Source organism: Stegodyphus dumicola, chromosome 1 (genome assembly GCF_044657685.1).
Source record: "Stegodyphus dumicola isolate Sdum_Otavi_A_Nest chromosome 1, ASM4465768v1".
In the NCBI taxonomy this organism is placed as follows: Eukaryota; Metazoa; Arthropoda; class Arachnida; order Araneae; family Eresidae; genus Stegodyphus; species Stegodyphus dumicola.
In genome coordinates, this window is record NC_140768.1 from 241,072,623 (window position 1) to 241,091,878 (window position 19,256).

The 19,256-nt window shown below is 33.1% G+C and overlaps 1 protein-coding gene across 1 annotated transcript in view; it reads right to left on the reverse strand.

Moving 5' to 3' along the window:
- brp (ELKS/RAB6-interacting/CAST family member bruchpilot) overlaps nucleotides 1–19,256 on the reverse strand; it is a 403,233-nt gene that overhangs the window by 62,582 nt on the left and 321,395 nt on the right. Inside the window, exons 8-10 of the mRNA XM_085826816.1 lie at nucleotides 6,794–6,961; nucleotides 2,202–5,633; nucleotides 398–571 (exon numbers count right to left, since the gene is read on the reverse strand). Coding sequence (XP_085682942.1) covers nucleotides 398–571; nucleotides 2,202–5,633; nucleotides 6,794–6,961 — 3,774 coding nt within the window. The remainder of the gene's footprint in view (nucleotides 1–397; nucleotides 572–2,201; nucleotides 5,634–6,793; nucleotides 6,962–19,256) is intronic.

Consider the following 19,256-nt stretch of genomic DNA (forward strand, 5'->3'; position numbering starts at 1 on the left):
GGCAACTACCCCTTTATAAGTCTGTCTCCTGCATGTTCAACAATTATTCACTTATGCAATTTTTGGAATAATAAATTTAATTTTTCGGAATTATATATTTTTTCATGGTTTTAGATATGTGCGATTAATTTACATATGCTCTTAGAATTTAAATAACATTTTAAATTAATTCGCAGCAATAATAATTATTTTAATTTTTTTTTGCAATTAAAATTTCTTGATTAAATTTTATTTGCTTTGTGCGAATAGAGAATATTTGTTAAATTTAAATATATATACTATATATATATATATATATATATTACTATATATATATATATATACTCATCCGTAAATAATACTAAAAAACAAATGTTTTATACTAATAAAATCCTAAAAGACTTTTTTACTGCCTTGCCTGTTTCAGTTGCTGCTCCATTTGGTCTAACCGTTCTTTTCTCTTTTTAAGTTTTCTCTCCATATCTTCAAGGGCTTTCTGCTTCTCGTCCAGCTGCTTGCGCAAAGCTGCAACTTCTGCATCTTGTTGAGCTTCAATTTTACCCTTTTGACCTTGAAGATTATGGATGTCAGCCTAAAAAAACAGAAAAGATATGTTTATATTATCAAGCTTGAGCAACAAAATTAAACGCAAATGAGATAGCCCTCCTATTTTCTAAGAGGATGAAAATTTATTACTGCGACTTTAATCTCAATTCTTCAAGACACGTCAACTTCAGACTCCTTGTTTAGAAGTAAAATACTAATCATTAATTTAAAGTCCTGCATTATCAGACTGGAAATCTACAGGATGTGAGTAAGTTTACAATCTCAAGACATCAATGAAACATGAATTGCATAGTATTCTTTAAAATTACATATAATTCCTTGAAGACCTTCCCAGACGGTACAGGGGTTAGGGTTGCCTATTGCGTTACCGATGGGCCCGGGTTCGAATCTAGGAGAAGGCATGGATGGTTTTAAATTTATAGTATCTTTAAATTTATAGTAAAACTATATGTAATCTCTCAATTACTTGAATTCCATTCGACGTATAAATAATAAACAACTCATCGATAAGAGCACCTATTATTATTTATGCTTTCCTTGTCTGAGGCTATACTGTTCAAGCAAACATTGAGAAACTCCATTTCGTTCAAACTATCATTCTCGGAAAATAGTTTATTGTTGATGGAACCATTGGGAACCATTATGTACACAAAGAATTCAGCGTCAAAGTTATACATGCGTTTATGGTCAAACGTGTTGCAAAATATTTCGAAACATAGAAAACGTCAATAGTGGAAAGCTTGTTGTTTTGCTCTATGACAGTAATATCATTTGTAGATCTAGGGCTTTATTGTGCCATCTCATTTAACGCCTTCTGCTACACCTCAGTCGTGATTATTTTATAAAATCTATCTACCATCTAATTTAGTAATCTAATATTTCAATCCAATTTATTTAATGATTATTTAATTTTTAACTAATATTTATTTTTAGCCCCTTAATTCCAAATTTTTGTATACTTCTGTTAATTCGTAACTTCATGTCCATGTTTCATTCAAAGGTTTCTTGTTTGAAGTATGTAAGTAAAGTTTAGCAAACAATAAAGCCGTTTCGGCATCACGCGACTTAACGCTCTTTCTCCGTCATAGCTATGTTGTTGCGAAATCTTACTACTGTCGTTCAGTTAAATTAACTGCTGTCGCTATTCATAATCTTCTACTCTTTCCGTGATGTTTTCATGAAAGAAAGTATTACTGTCTGAAATGGCCGTGAATTTACATTTGGATAGGGCAACGATGATCGTACACTTAAATGCGATAATGTTATTACCTCAGCTGTTGCTGACAGTCTTTACTTCAAGTGTTACTGTAAATAATAACAAATTTGACTGATTAAAAAAATATACCCTTGTCTGCGCTCGAGACATTCACAAAAAAGCAAGAAAAGAATTCTTTCAACATTATACATCTACTATTGAAGGAATAAATCAGTTAATTTCCCATAACATTAATTGCAATGTGTTTATTTTCTTGTTGGAGTTGGTTATTAGTAAAAAGGATAATAGAAATCATATGCTGCTAAATTAATTTGCTTAGTCATATACTAATAGTTTAGAGAACTACTAATTAATTTGCTTAATCATTTAGTAATAGATTAAAGCTAATTAATAATTTTGACTTTTAAAATTTTATTAAATTCACATTAGTGTTACTTACCTCTCTTTTTTCCAACTCTTGAACGAGCATTTCTAATTGAGCTTGGAATCTTTCTCGTTCGACACCGAAGTTCTTTACTTCCTCCTGAGCTTTCTCCAGTTGTTTCTTCAGCTGCTGGTTTTCTTGTTGCAATTTCTGAGTTTCGGACTTTTGTTTTTCAAGATCGTTTCTCAGGGATTCAATTTCCTTTTCACTTGCTGTTGCTTTCCCAGATAATTTTTGTGATTTTAATTGTTCAGCCTTTAGCTGCTTGTTTTGCTCCCTTGCTTTTGCCAGATCAGCGTTAGTGTCTTCCAGCTGTTTATGTATGGTGGCCAAGGCATCCAAAGACCTTTCCAGTTCTGTTCTAAGATCTTGGTTCTCATTTACCGTTTCTTGCAACTGTCCATCAATGCGTTGCAGATCATTTTGGAGTCTACTAATCTCTTTTTTATACTTCTCGATCTCCGATCTCGAAGCTTCTTGTAATTCGTGGCCCACTGCTGATTTTGTGCGTTCTATCTCGGCTTCGTATTCCTTTAGCTGCCGTTGGAGGTTATCCTTTTCCTCTGATATCTTTCGAAGCTCTTTCTGAGCCTGATCTAACTTCTCTTGCATTTTTTTAACCTCTCCTCTCATCCTGTCGTATTCTGCTTGCATCTTTTCTTGACTATCGCGCATTTTCGTCGCGTACGTTTCCGAATCTTCCATGTCTTGCTTCAAGCGTTCGACTTCCATCTGCAAGCGGCTGTTTTCGGACAATGTTCGTTGCACTTCTGCTTCCGATTTGCTCAACAGCTGCTTCAGACGAGCTGTTTCACTTTGAGCGAATTCTATCTCCTTCTGCGTAAACATCTGAGCTTCAGCTTTACTTCGATATTCCTCCAACGAGACTTGTAGTGTTTGAACCTCTTTTTGGAGAGCATCCCTCTCGTCTCGTGTTTTTAGCAATTCTACTTGTACACGCTCTAATCTATCTCGCATCCGTTCAATGTCTTTAGCCTCTCTTTCTATTTCCTGCTTAGTTTTCTCTTCCATACCAGTTAATTTTTCTACTCTTGCCTGAGCAGCTTCGGCTTCCTTTCGTAAAATTTCAGGATCAGCTTGTTGTTTCAGTTTGAGTTCTTGTAACTTCTTTAATTCGGCTATAGCCGTTTCATATTTGTCTTTAGCTTTTTCAACTTCGATGTGGAGCCTCTCTACTTCTGCGTTGTGCTTCTCTCGTTCCTGGATAGTGACACCTTTCTCCATTCGTAATTGCTCCATTTCAACGCGTAGTTTCTGTAGTTCTCCGTTTAAGATGTCTTTCTGTTGATTAGTCTTTTCCAATTCTACCATTGCCTTCTCATACTTATCTTTTATTTTTTCGAGATCTATTCTCAGTCGTTCAAATTCAACCTGAGATTTTTCTTGGGACGAATGGTATTTGGACATTTGAGACTGATATCGTTCTAATTCTGACTGAACATTTTCTTTTTCAGATTGGAGTCTGTCTTTCTCTGTCTGGGCTCGTCTTAATTCTGTTTGAGATTTATCTAATTTTTCGTATACTTTTTCCAGTTCAACTTGCATTCTAGCTAGCTCTTCCTGAGATTTCTCATGACTAGTTTGTGTTTTACCAACTTGATTTTGAACTCTTTCCATTTCTAATGACATGTGGTCAACATCTGCTTGTAATTTGTCTCTCTCTGACTGCAGTCTTCTCAGTTCAATCTGGGCTTTCTCGTGTCTGTCTCTCATGACTTCCAATTCCATTTGGCAGCGATCTAATTCAACTCTCATTTTTTCTTCAGACTCTTTTGTTTTAGTTAATTGGGAATAATTTCTGGCGTACATTTCTTTTAATGTATCAAACTCTTCCAATGATTTCCGGGCATCTTCTTTTGTTTTATTGGCTATTATGTGAGATTTTTCAACTTCCAATGTAACTCTGTCGAGCTCTGCTTGTACTTGTTCATATTTAGTTTGAAGTTTGTAATGCTCACTTTGAGATCTTTCTAATTTTTCAACAAGTTTTTCGTATTCTGCTCTCGACAGTTCTCTGTCTTCAGCTGCCTTTTGAAGCTGCAGCTGCATTTTTTCTTGTTTCTCACGGAGAACACGTAACTCTGCTTGTGAAGTATCGTAATCCACATGGTATTTTTCCAATTGATTTTGAGTTTTTTCAAGCCTTTCCCGTATAACTTCGAATTCTGCTTGAGAATTTTCTTTCTCCTTCTGTGCTTTGTTCAGCTGCGTTTGTAGGACGTCGATTTTTTCTTGTAATTTTTCTAATTCAGAATGGAAGACTTCTTTTTCTTTTTGAAGGCGTTGCAGCTGACTCTGGGCACGGTCACACTTCTCTCGTGACTTCTCCATCTCAATATGCGATGTTTCCTTGTCTTTTTGGAGTCGCTGGTACTGATTCTGAACCTGATTCAGCTGCATTTGAAGACTCTCGATCTCGCATTGGGCGCGTTCTCTCTCTGATTGCATGCGTCGGATTTCGGCGTTGGATTTATCCAACTTTTCTTGAATGCGATCTGCATCCAGTTGCGCCTTATCCAAGAGAGCTTGTGTCTTCTCATGCTGCAGCTGAGCTTTGCTCAGATTCGTTTGGACTCGCTCGAGCTCAGTCCTTAACTTTTCTGCTTCAGTGAGTGCTGCATCTCTCTCAGAATGGCAACGCGAAACCGCAGCTTGCACCCGATCATATTCTTCTTGTAGACTTTCTTTCTCCACTTGAGCATTCTCTAATTTAGCTTTCAGACGGTAAATTTCACCTTGTGATCGCTCCAGCTTTTCTTGAATTTGTTCGAGTTCTCCTCTAGACCGTTCTTGTTCTGCTTGATTCATCCTCAGTTCAGCTTGAGCCCTTCTCAGCTCTGACTGCGCCTTCTCATACCTTTCTTGGAGCCTTACCACTTCTTCCGACTGATACAAATGGGATTTGCCAATTGTGCTCTGTGATTTTTCGAGTTCCAATTTCATACGTTCAAGTTGTTCTCTCAGTCTTTCATTCTCCATAGAATGCCAGGAAGTTTCATTTCTCTGTCTGTCCCATTCGCTTTGGAATTTGTTTTGTTCTCCTAATATCTTCTCTAGCTCTGCTCTCGCTTGCCCAAGTTCTGATTGGGAGTTTTCCAATTTTGCTTCCACTCTGTCTTTTTCGGCTGCCGCTTTCTCCAAGCGTACCTGGAGCTTTTCCATTTCACTTTCTAAGGTGTGCATTTTCATTTTGAATTCCGCGATCTCACGCTCATGCAGTTCCCGTTCTTCGTTGCGTTCTTGCTCAGCTCTATCTCTCTGTTCTCGCAGTTGCTGGATCTGCTTGTCTTTGTCTGTAATGGCTTCCTCGAGACTTGACAGAGCACCTTCAGAGGAGGAGTGGTGAGCCTGCATGGCGGTGAGGCGAGCCCTAGCCATATCAACTTGATTATCTTTCTCCTTCAACAAGTCCTCGAGGTTTTCAATCTACAGTCAGAAAAAAAGTAAGAATATGCTGAAATTTCCTTGATTTCTGATTCAATAAAAGACGTTTATTAGAACATTTAGCCTATTTTAGCCATTCTTTATGACGCATAATTTTTTAGTTTATGGTCTACTTAGTGTATTTCAGTTTTTTTATTTTATAACTTTATTTTATTTATTTGAGTCGATATAATTACTCTTCACCTGAGAACTTAGGAATTTATTTTTCATTAAACAGTTGGTTGTCAGCTCATAACGATAATAAAAATTAAAGTAACAAGTTGATTAATCGCTGAAATTTTAACAAAACAAATGGTTTAGTTTACTCGTTATTTATTTCGAAGAGCAAAATATTTTAGCTTCTATTATAGTTAATGCATGCCAGTACTTTTTTGTTGAATATTGATAATTAATACATAAATAAATATTTAGAGATTTTAAGTAGCTTGTAGCCAGATAAAAGTCAAAACAAAAATAGACTTTACTGGTTTTCAGTAAAAAAGTAATAACATTTAATATATAGCTTGGACAATAAAAATGTAACTTTTAAAATGTTTAACAGTTTTTCATGGTCTCCAATTGAAATTTAGAAAAATGTAGCCCAAAGAGCAGAATTAACTGCAGAGGAACTCGATTTATAAAATATTGATACTACTAAAAAGATTAGAAGTTTTCCAGAGAAATGGTAAACTTTAAAAAAATACAAAATATAACAATTTTGAAATAATGTAGCAAACGTGCCACGCTTTAAACTCTCAAAAACCTTTGGAACTATTTACGCAAATTAAATCACGTATTAATTATTGCAAAATTTTTTGCAAACTGCTTTTTATTAATATAAAGAAAAGTTATTGCAGATAATCAACCGTTAAAACTTTACACTGGCAATTAACGGGTTAACATCTCACCCTATAATACAGTTGCACAGATTGAAATAACAATTTTTTAAGATATTTTGTTGGTTCCATTATTACTAAACAAATTATTTTAGAATTTAAAAGAGTAGCATATTACATGTAATTTGTTTGTCATACATTTCATTGAATTATAACATATACAGCATAAGGCATAGGCAAGAAAATTATTTGGAAATAATGAAATAAACGGGGTATAAGGAAAAAGGGATGATGAAAATGAGAAGAGAAAAAGTTATGTAATAGAACCTTTCGTTGCAGAACATTGATTTTTCTGTCTTTGATGTCCATGTGGTCTCTCAATTCTTGCATTTCCTGCGAAAGACGGTTTCTATCTTGGGTGGCGGCCATTGTTTGTTGCGTTTTCTTCTCGATCATTTTGTTTTTTTCTTCCAGCCTTTGGCGAAGTTCTTCCACCTGCAGTAGAAAATTGCTCTTAAAATCCTTTGAATAACATAACAGCTTCAAAACTCAAATAAGTGTAAAGTGGACAGAGCGAAAAATTATCCTTCTAGCCTTTCTTTCTTCTCAAAAATTTATTTTCAGAATAAGCTGATAAAAACATTTACATGGTTAGCAGAAGATAAAAAAAGGAAGAAATGGAGGCATAAAGCTTATTTCATCCTAAAATTTTGAAATCGAACTAATAAATAACAATTACCAAGAACTGACGAATTAAAAAAAATTACGTTCTATACGTTGCGCATTGCTGTTTAATTAATTTAAATAACGGATAAAATTTTTTTCTTTATATATTATTATTTTGTTTCCATTCTTAACATTAAATATACAAGTTATGGAAACATATTTGCATTATTATTTAAAAAAACTATTTGGTAAATGGCGGCCAGCATTAACCTCTGTTTAACAAGCTTTGTCTTGGGAATTCTGTATAACTGATATTCTATATTAGAATATCAGGTCCTTATTCTTGAACTGCTCGCCAAATTTTAACTTGAAACTCTTGTGTTATTTGTATAAATTTTAAAAAGCTTCAGGGAAAAACAAATCTATAAACAGCAAACCTCACTATCGTAATGTTCAATTTATAAGGTATTTCTCTCGTCTTCTTAGCATGCCTTCGTAGTGTAGTCGTCTGCACGCTGGGAGCGTATTCCAAAGGTCCGTGGTTCGATTCTCGGCGAGGGCTTTGCTCATTTTTCATGACTCCTTCCAAAAAATACCTAATGTCTCTACAGTGGCACCCGAACTAAAAGGGACGTGGATGATGATTCTCCACACCCAGGATTTGGCGATTGGGTCCCTTAAAAACCCCAGTCGCCCTTTAAAAGTGGGAGTATATAAGGTATTTCTCCCGTTTTCTTGCATGCCTTCGTAGTGTAGTGTTCTGAACGCTGGGCGCGTATTTCAGAGGTCCGTGGTTCGATTCCCGACGAGGGCGTTTCTCATTTTTTACATATCCTGCTTTCAAAAAATCCTAATGACTCTATAAGTGAAAATTAAAAAATCGGGAAATTTCGCGATTGGCGAAAACTTTCCTGCAGACAACTATTGATTGACTCTGAAAATGTTAAACCAATTGGTAAATTCCAGCAAATTTAAGCGCGTTTCCAACATTTAAGTAATTATTTATTCTTTATGCCAAAATTATGGCGATTTTCAAAGTAAAATTGGAAAACATTTTGTCCTACGCTTGAACCTTTCTATCAACTTAACGTTGGCTGTACAATTATGGGAAATGAAAACTTACAATACGAGCGAAAGGTTAATCATTATTTAAATCAAGAAGCTATTAATGACACACCCCTATGTAACAATTATTTATTTTCTTCGAATTTCGTTTTAGATGTCACAGGGAATAATGCCATGAATACGAAAATTTAACGTTAAACTTCGAAATTTCCATTAAATTTCATTTTTAGATAAATAGTTATAAACTATCGACTTCGAATCCTGAGGGATCTGTTAGATCCAAAAATGTCATAAAATAATTTTGATGCAGTGAAACCCCGAAAAATACTTTTTTGTTTTGTTTTTGTATGTGACTGCTGAACTCTTTCACGCAATGAAATTCCGAAGTCAGCACAACATCATTATTTCCATAATTGAAGTGTCAGCTGCCCTTTCCAAGTGTGTCATCATTTCCGGAAGTACCTTTCTTTCCGACAGGTTTCTTCAGCTGCGTTATAATCCTAAATATCTGTTTTCTTCACTTTGCTGTTAAAGAACAGCAATGATATTTTCTGACAACAGGTGTGACTTACGTTAACAGCCCAGGTTTGACGTACTTTTGGCGCTGGCGTGGCTCTTGAATTTCCTGAAAACACAAAAAAGCTTGTAGCCTTCGTATACTAGACCAGCTTTATCTAAAAAAGTGTCGTATGTTCGCAAGTATGACAGTGAATGCTTGTTAGTTGAACGAAATGGAATTTGTTTTCCTTTTTGAATTAAAATCTTAATGTTTCTTCTTCGATTTCAAGGAATATTATTATAAGCACGAAAAGAAATTAATTCTAGAAAAATTTTAGATCTGTAATCGTTGAAAAATTTTGAGTTTATTAATAATTATGTAAATAATTTAACATCTATTTATATAAAATACGTGTTGTTTAGAATTTACAAGATATTTTAGGTATAGTTAATTCTTTAAAATTGTCTTCTCTAGATATAAATAGATTATTCCCCCTAGGTATAAATATTTTCTCATATAAATAGATATATTCCCCCTAGGTATAAATATTTTCTCTAGATAGTACCTGAAAGAAAATTAACAAAAGTATGAGAACAGATCAGGTAGAAGTAATAAAGGAACTGCCAATCTAACCCTGATACCAATATTATTCCTAAATATCGTTCAATAAATAACTCTTAAAAATGCAGAACATAATTAAAATTAAAGAATATGCATACTTTCTTATGTGAATTTCGGAAAAGCAAGATCATTAGAAAAATTGAGAATAAATACCCTCAGAATGTCCGTCAACGGATGTCTTCCGTTCTTTCATGTGTAGGTGGTTATCAACCGAGAGGCTCGAGTTTCGAATCCCGGTAAGGACATAGTTACTTTCTCTGGTTTCAGGAGAAAATATAATAATCTGCCATGATGACATGATGATATGCTAGAAATTAATATGGAAATTTGGCTGATAAGAAAACATTCGTTTCACCTTCAGAAATTTGCCTTCATCTTTGCATCCACGGTAGCATCGGCGATGCTGAATAACTATTTGTTATACTATATGTAATCTACATGTATACCAGACATTATCATTTGAGAAGATCCTTCATGATTCACCAACAAGCATGGCTGAGGAACACGAACAAAAAAAAAAAAAAAAAAAAAAAAAAAAAAAAAAAATAAGCGCTTAGTTAGCAAATGATATTGTACAGCCATTGCTAAGAATATAGTTCACAGCCTGGAGTTATTCGTTGCTGCTTCCCTCCCCCCTCCCCAAAAAAGAGAGTCACTAATATAGATTTGTATTTTATGATGTATTTCTTTCTGTTCATGTGGTGTTATTATACTGTATTCTTTTATCCCTGTATTACTTATTGCATAAATTATTAACATTTCTGCAGTTACAAAAATAACGTATAGCTTTGTTGTAGGATTTATCTCTCCAAATAAACTTCTGATGTTAATGTTATACTAATGCATTGTTCTGCTACTCAAATTTATTAATTTATAGGTAATTTTATTCCTTTCTTTTAACTGTATTCATATGAAAATGTATATGTAAGTACTACCACGTCCAGTTTTTATCACCTTTGTATTCTGCTACAATTTGTATCTTTATAATACAGCTTATACAATGAATGCTTTAAAATAGTTTTGCTATCTTTATAGTAGTGTGTGTATGCTTTATCTTTAAATGTATTCATACGGAAATATTAATTTAAATATTATCATGTCTGCATTTCATCAGTGCTAATGCTACAGTTTGTGCCTTTATAATAGTCTTAGTATCTTTATAATAAGGGTACCTATATTTATGCATTAACTATTTTGTTTCTTTGCGTACATGCACATAATGTGATGCACAGAATTGAGTTGTCTGAACATATTGCCTGTCCTGCTAAATTTCTTATTACATAAATTTCCTTCTTATCTATTTAATGCATCAACAGTTTTATGTGTCTTAAACAGGTGCGGATATTTGGTTTGCATCGCAAGGACAAGCCTTATTAAACAGTTCCCATAAAAGAGCTTTTGGCCGAAAAGCTGACTAAACCCAGTGAAGGGCCCAATGAATGTCGGTGGAAAAGAAAAGTAAGGCAAGCAATCTTTTTGTCTCATAGTTTTAGCTGCATTTAAGTGTAGCAGAATCGTTAATGTTTAGGGCAGAAAGCATTAAAAATGAACTCGCAGGAACATCTGTGCAGAGGCCTAATGATTTATCCAGCTAATGCTCACAACGGTTTAAGAAAATAAATTGTTATCCATCATCATAAATAAGCATTAACAAAAAGCATAAAATCGTTTTCTACTAATAACTTCAGTATTCGACTTGTCATAAAAATCAGTCAGCACCGCATTTATTTTGGATAGTGAGCTATAATTGATAGCGAAACTTTTTGCAAAACTTTCCAGCTGTGTTTCAAAATGGGTATTTCTTTACTTCACGGAAAAATGCAATACAGTAAACCCCTGTCGAATGCGGAGTTTACGTAATTAATACGTCACGCGTACGGCAAAATCGCTTACCTTTTACGGAAGAAATGTGTTGGGCATAATTCAAATTAAATTTAAGCATAATTCAGATTAATTTTAAGGTAACCGACCTCGTTCGATGGGCTTTTTTCAAAATGTTTGTTATATTTCTGAATTTATGAAGATTTTTACTGAAGTGCGCTCGCACTTAAATACAATCAATACAAAAGCGATAAAAAATTCATTATTTTGTGAAATTTATGCAAAAAACGGAAAATTTTAGATCCAAACTAACAAAAACATTAGTCATCACTGATAAGAAAATAATGATGATAAAAATGTATTTTTGACTTTATGTAATATGTGCCGACCATATAAACATACAGTGAAGTAGAATAACTGGGAAATATTGATTCATTACTAATATAGGTCGAATATGTTAAACACTCAAAAAAGGTTTTAAAAAAATCATACACTGAATGAAGGAAAAATAACATAATTTAAATTCAATAAGGCTAATTCTTTAACTCCTACTCTATATCATACGTAATAATGTACAAACTCTGTATGCCAAATTAAGCCCTTTAAACACTGACTTCGGTGTTGCGGACAATAACTTCCGGTTTGTTCGTCTATCAGAAAAACTGGTATATCTCCACTTCTAATCAACATATCAACCAAAGAAAAGTTGCTTTTGATAGCTAAGAATCTGACTTTTAAAAATGTTAAATAAAAAAAAAATTGACAATTTTAGCCAAAATCGGCCGTTTGACCGAGGTGGATTACCTTAATTGTTTAAACATGATTCAGACTAAGATTATTAATTGATTCAGATTAGATTATCAGTTGACTAGGTATAATTCAGATAAACAAGTATGCGAAATTTAAACAAATCTAAATATTATTTAAATGAAAAAGAAAAAAATTCAGCAAATTTTGATTGAAAGGATTCTAATTACTGCTTAATAAATCCGTGCTATTGTAATAATAAATGGGTGCCACATGTGATGATCCACATGCGATGATAGAAGTGTGTGATCTGGAAAAAAATGTGGAATTAAAGTAACTTACCCTCAAATGATGACACTTCAAATAATGCGAATTACGAGAAATTTATTATATCTTGAAATCGTGGAATTTTAAATTAATACTAGTATAAATCAAGAAAACATATCCAGACATAAGACAATGGACGGCAAACTACTGCAGGAGCAAGAATTAATCCTACCATTTTAAGTCCTAACCTTTCGTGTACAAAATGCGTAAAGTTCCAATCTAAAAAATCTCAGTTCATCTTAGTTACACAAAGTTACATGATAACAAAATTCAATTTTTATAGCGAAGGACTTTGACTTGAATTATTATTCCAGTATATTTTTGTGGAAACACAACAAGACGCAACACGTGCACGGGAATTCCTTTCGAGAACGTCTCAAGTCGTAAAACATCATTCATTTACCGCAGAAGTCAGCATCTAGATCAATTTTAGTTGAATCTTCATATCACTTACTATTATTATTATAATTATTTTTTTTTTGACAAAATGCATTCTCTTTAAACTATCTGAGATGGTCGTCAGAAAGGCACGAAAAAGAACAAATTGTAGACACGCGTCATCTACGGTGAGAACGGACAGAAGCACGTCCTACCCCTTCGAAGTCTAGCAGCAGAAGAAACAGAAAACCGGTTGTAGTGGTCAATCTCGCTCTGCGACTGAGCGGTCGCAGTGAATGAATCTTGAATCTTGAATTTCACTTATGGTCTCAACTACTACGAGTTTTTACCAATAGATCTACGAGTAGTTGCCATTAGGCCATTCACGGGTTTTTAAAGTTCAAAGGTGCATCTTAATGCACCGCGTCCGAAGACGAAGGTGGCGAAAGCCTCAGTCAAGCTGTATTTTCATCAGCAATTAGGCTTCTCCTCACTAGAAGTCTAAAACGTGATTCGTCGAGGCCCATCACGTGGGGGGTCACCCTCCCAAGTGCTGACCTCGATTGGTGCTTGAAAAGAGAAAATTTGCCTAGTTAAGCAAATTGAGATTAAAGTCCATTTTTCCTTCTTTTTTAAAAATGTTTTCAACTAATTTTCCTCTTCGGCAATCTTCATAATATACATCGCAGCACGGAAACCGGCGGCAAGTTTTTCGCTTGTGTTTTTTGCTTTCCTTATATTTTCCATATGTTTTATGATGTTACTGATAAAGTCTTGGATATTTCCATCTTGTAACCATTGCATTGCTTCGTTTATTTCTTTCGGTATTTTCTTAATTTTACCTTTAACTTTTTCGCTATACAGCGGTGTTTCGATCCTTCTATTTTCTTTTTTACTTTCTGTCGTTAGCTTTAGAAAGTCATCAGCGCGTTCTTTATAATCTTTAGGTTTAGGGTGAATATTTTTCCTTTCTGTCTTCTCGAATTTCTTTTTATATTCTATACATCCACGGTAACTACTTACGTGTTTCTCTTTACAAAACAGACAGGTTGGATTTTCTTCTCTTTTTAATGTGCATAAATTGCTCCGGTGTTCTTCTCCACATTTGCAGCATCGTTCTTTATTAGTGCATAGATGTTGCGAGTGTCCCCACTCCTGGCATCTAAAGCACTGTGTGGGTCTCTTTTTCGGGTTATATTTTTCAATTTTTATGTTAAAGCTGAACATGTTGTTCTGAGCATAAATTGCGTAGCCGCTTGCATTTTTCTTAAGTTCCAGTAGCCAGATGGGCAGTTTTTCAAAATTGTTCTTTGAACTTCTATGGAATTGTTTCACTTTCAGAATCGGATATTTTCGTCTCTCTAGATCCTTAAGAATCGCTTCTTCAGTTATTTTACATGGTAAATCTTTTAATATTACCTTTAAAGGTTTTTCGTGTTGCATCAGATATGTGTGAAATGGGATTCCTCTTTTCTTCAATAATTCTGTAGTTTTCCTGAAATCGTTAGATGTCTTTACGTAAACAAGATCGCTTTTGATTTCATTTGCGCATCGAATTCTTCCTCGCATATTTTTCTTAAATCTTCTTCGATACTCATCCATTCGACCTTTTCCTGTTGAAAAACTATGGGTGGCGGTTTTTCATCTGTGTTAAGTTCTGCATCATCTTTCGTCTGAATAAATGTGGAGGCTTTCCTGCCCATTTCCTCCGGCCCCCCCCCGAAAAAAAAAAAAAAGTAGCACAAGTTCACAAAATCATATCACAATATTTTGATGAAGCACAACACTAATTTGCAGAGGAGACTTGATGTATTTGCAGCCACGTAAATTAGAATTCTAGGATCTGTTGTCCATTTGAAATTAGCACATGTTAATTTAATCAAATATATCTGTTTTCCATAATCCAAATTATGATCAAATATTAAATTATCAAGATCTCATTGTCTGGCATGAATAAATAAAAACAAAAATTGGGGATAAGCTGCTACACATGTGAGGCAAGTTAAAAATTAAAACTAAGAACTAATACATACAGTACATGATTCACATACAGTAGCATAGATTTCACTACAATCTGTAGACATATTTGTAACTGAATACATCTCATATTTCATACAATCTTTCACTGTTGTTAACAACTCTTGATTACTATATCTCTTACTTAACAATTTTCAAATCATATCATTTTATCAACTCTTTTAAATAGCATAAATTTTTTCTAATAATTTGTAAATGTGTAAGAATGGTTACTCTACAATTTTCTTTTACAACTTAGTAATTACAAATTCTCAAATTGTTAAAATAGCACATTTTCATTACTAGCTGGATACTTGTAATAACCACTAAGTGCTCTAGAACTATTTTTTTTTAAAATTCCATGACCTTAGTCAACCCGGACCAGCCTGCAATTGACCAAACGTATAAATGAAGGTGGCCAACCTACACCCATACTAACCAAGAAACTCTAAAAAAATTAATTGGAACTAATCCACTAACCACATTCATAATCAAACACTAAACTTGTGTGAATTTTTTCTTTCTTTCTTTAATGCTTATTATTATTACTACTTTTTTTTACTTAGTGAACAAGAAAAAACAAGCTCGATGAAAACAATGCTATTAATTAGTTAAATTTGACCTCAGAGGAACTCTTTTAAACAATTTATTGCAATGAATTTTTTGAGTATTGTTGTCAGTGATATTTTGAATTAAATAATTTTCATTTCGAAAATCTTTTACGATTTTGAAAGGACCAATGTATTTTGGCTGTAAGGCATGAGGTGGTTGTAAATCCTTTAAAAATACTTCGTCTCCAATGTTAAATTTAGGGCTTTCTCTGCCTTTCACAACTTTATCTTGAGTTTGAAAATACTTTTCTTCATTTTGTTTCACTAATTCTCTAGTGGCTTTAATGTGTTCCTTTTGACGCAACAAGCATTATGAAGGATTGTCTACTGCATGTGGTTCATTGTTTAAGTCTAAAGGTGTATTGAGTTCTCTCCCAAAAAATAACTGAGCAGGAATGAAACCAGTTACTATGCGTTTTGAATTATTGCAATACAGTTTTGTATCAGACCATTCAAAGACCTGATTAGATAATGAAGCTATGCTTTCTTTCATAGTTCTGTGAACTCGTTCTATGATCCCATTAGATTGTGGGTAATAAATGGAACTTTTTCTGTGTTCAATATTTAAATCTGTTAAAAAATTCTCAAATTCAGCAGAACAAAAGTTTGACCCGTTGTCAGATAATATTATCTTTGGAATACCGAATTTTGAAAAATACAGATTCATACATCTTATGATTGTTGCAGAAGTGATATTGGTTAAAAGAATAACCTCTAAATATCTTGAATAATGATCAATAATTGTTAAAATGAAACATTTACCATCGTGTGACCTGGGTAATTTACCTACAGTGTCAATAGCTAACATCTCTCCAGGGGCTAAACCAGATTTTTTTATATTACTTGTGACTGTTCTAGAAGATTTGAGTTTATTTTCCAAACATAGTTGATAATTTTCATGAAAGTTTTTTGTGTCTAAAAACATGCCCTTCCAGAAATATTTCTTTTTTATGAATTCATAAATCTTGTTGGTACCAAAATGTGGAGCATGAGCAATCTCTAAACAAGGTTTCACTAAAGAATTTGGAAGCAGAATTTTGTTTTCTAAATGCTTTGTCTTTAAATGATGTGCTGTAGGTCTTAACTTAGTCATTACTATACCATTTTTCTGATCAATAAAGTATTTGCTACAAATCTCAGAATTGTTATTGTTAATTTTGTTTATGATGTCGTTAATGATTTTATCATCTTTTTGGTGATTAACTATATTTTGGATGTTTAAATGATTATTTTTTTGCTTGAAATAAGTTAATATTGTTTACATTATGAGATTCTTCAGGAACTCTAGAAAGAAAATCAGCAGGATTAGAAAAACCAGGTATGTGATTTAAAGTGTAATCAAAATCTTGTAAATACAATAACCATTTGGCCACAATATCAGGCTGCTTATCCAATTGCATATGAAAAGTGAGAGGTTTAGCATCAGTTAAGATAGTAAATTTTTTTCCATACAAATGTTCATGAAAATGTTTCACAGATGAAAATATAGCATACAGCTCATGTCTAATAGATGGAAACCTAGACTCAGCAGGAGTCAGAAGTTTCGAATAAAATTCTACAGGAAAGAATTTGTCATCAATTTTTTGCAAAAGTATACCACAAATAGCTACTTTAGAAGCATCAGTAATTAAAAAAATTTCATGATTATCATCAATGTTTTTTATCGTAGTTTTATAGTTTTCTAACATTATTGATTGTAACAGATCAAAAGCATCCTGACAGTCTTGATTCCAGACAAAAGGTACATTTCTTTTGGTCAAGTGTACTATTGGCTGAGTGATCTCAGCAAAATTATGGATTAAGTGTATAAAATAATTCATCATACCAAGGAAAGCTTGAACTTGTTTAACATCTTTTGGAATAGGGAATTTTGAAATCTTTGCTATATTATCTTCAGAAGGAGAAAAACCTGCTTTAGCAATGTTAAAGCTAAATAAGTTATATCAGATTTGCATAACTGCACTTTAGCTGGATCCAAAGTCAAATTGAATACTCTTAGCCTATCAAAAACCTTTTGAAGAATTGCCTTCAATTCAGATACACTGTCAGCAGCAACAATAATATCACCCAGAAAAAATTGAACATTACTACCTTTGATATCATTTAAACATTTTGAAATTAATGTGTGGAAATAAGAAGTACTATTGCGTGAACCAAAGAGAAGCCTACAAGGATGAAAATTGCCAAGCTCGGTGTAAAAAGCCAACTTTTCTTTATCAGACTCTTGTAACTTAATTTGGAAAAAAGCTCATTTCAAGTCGAGTACACAATATAAATTCCTACCAGCAATGTTGTGTAAAATTTCAGAAATTTTTGGTAAACAGATTTTGTAAGATTCTGTGATGCTGTTTAATAGATAATAGTCTACAACAATACGAAATTTTGGTGTGTTTTTATCCTCACCAGATAAATTCCTTTCTCTGACAAATATAGCAGGAAAGCTTTAACTGGAAGAAGATGGTTCTATTATGCCAGCGTCTAATAATTTTGGAATTTCTTGTTGTGCATACGTTTAGCAATTTTAGGAATGGGATAAGGTCTCGTTCTGAATAGGAAAATAATGAAGTTTAAATTCTGGCACAACTTTATCAGTGGCTCTTAAAGTGTTATATGACTTTGAAAATACAGCATAGTTATTCATTAATAATTCTATCATTTCACTTTTTGCTTTTTCATTTAGATGATCTAGTTTAAAATCTGATACATTTAATTCTTCTTTTTTGAGCTTAATTACTTCTTGCGGATTTTAGTGTATTTATTTGTAATGTTTCATGTTGTTGTTGTATTTATTTGTAATGTTTTATGATTTTTTGGATTGACAATATCTTCAAAATGGAATGGCACAGCAGTTCCCATGACAGAATTCTTTCTTAGAACTAATTTTTCATTCGTGTTATTTTCAATTATAGTTTGATTGTGGTTGTAACGACCAACTGTATGCAAAGATTCATTGATATGAAATTTGTTTTTTTTTTTTTGATGCTTTTGGACAAAGTAAAATTTCTTTAGATTGTTTTAAAACCTCAGGTACAGCTAAGGAAATGATCTGAGATTGACCTGGCATGACAGTAATATTAGAAACCATCCTTACTGCATATAAACTGCAATTGTTCTTTTTTGTATTGTTAACTGAATTGGTTACTGTTTTATTAGGAGAATTTTCCTCAAAGTCCAGATGGATGTTATCAATTATGAGTTTCTTATTTACGGAATCTAACAAAATTCTGTTACATTGAATAAAGTCATACCCTAGAATCATCTGATACGTGGAATTCCAATTGTTTTGAGTAATATAAAATAAATTAGTAAACCATTTATTTTGAATTTTAAGTTAACTGCAGACATGTAAGGAATAGATGAGTCTTCAATTGTCTTTATTCTAATCATATGAGAAACAATTTCGGCTTTAGAAAACTGTTTAATTTCCTCAATTACATTTGGTTGAACCAAAGATAAATTAGCACTTGTATGAAGAAGAGCTTCATAAGTCTGCGAACCAATTTTAACTTTAATTATTGGTAGATAATTAGAATTTTCAGAGCTACAAGACATTAACAATTTGGTAACATTTTTATTTTCATTATTCTTATTTTCTAATAATTTATTTTGGAGTTGATTGCTATTTCCTTCAATAATTTTTTATATGTATTTTGTCTGTTGAAATATTTTTTATGCCCTCAGTCTTTACGGATCCTTGCAAGGGGTCTAAATTTAGAGTCATATCACTGGCAAGAACCCTTAATTAGTTTAAATGATTGTTATGCTATCTTTTGTACTGACTATTACCTCTATAAGGATGATAAGTCCTACGCCAGTTATTACGAAAGTCTCTATGACATATGAAAGTTCTACTAGAATAATCATGTCTATCTTGCTTAGGAAAATACCAACAATCTGTGGTGTTAAGTGTCTTTTGCTACATATATGACAAGATACATTATCAAATCTGTTTGTAATTTGAGATGTAGAAGCACTCTGATTAAATTTTGATTGATAGCTATTCATTTGTATATTTTGAGACAATTCATTTATTTTATCT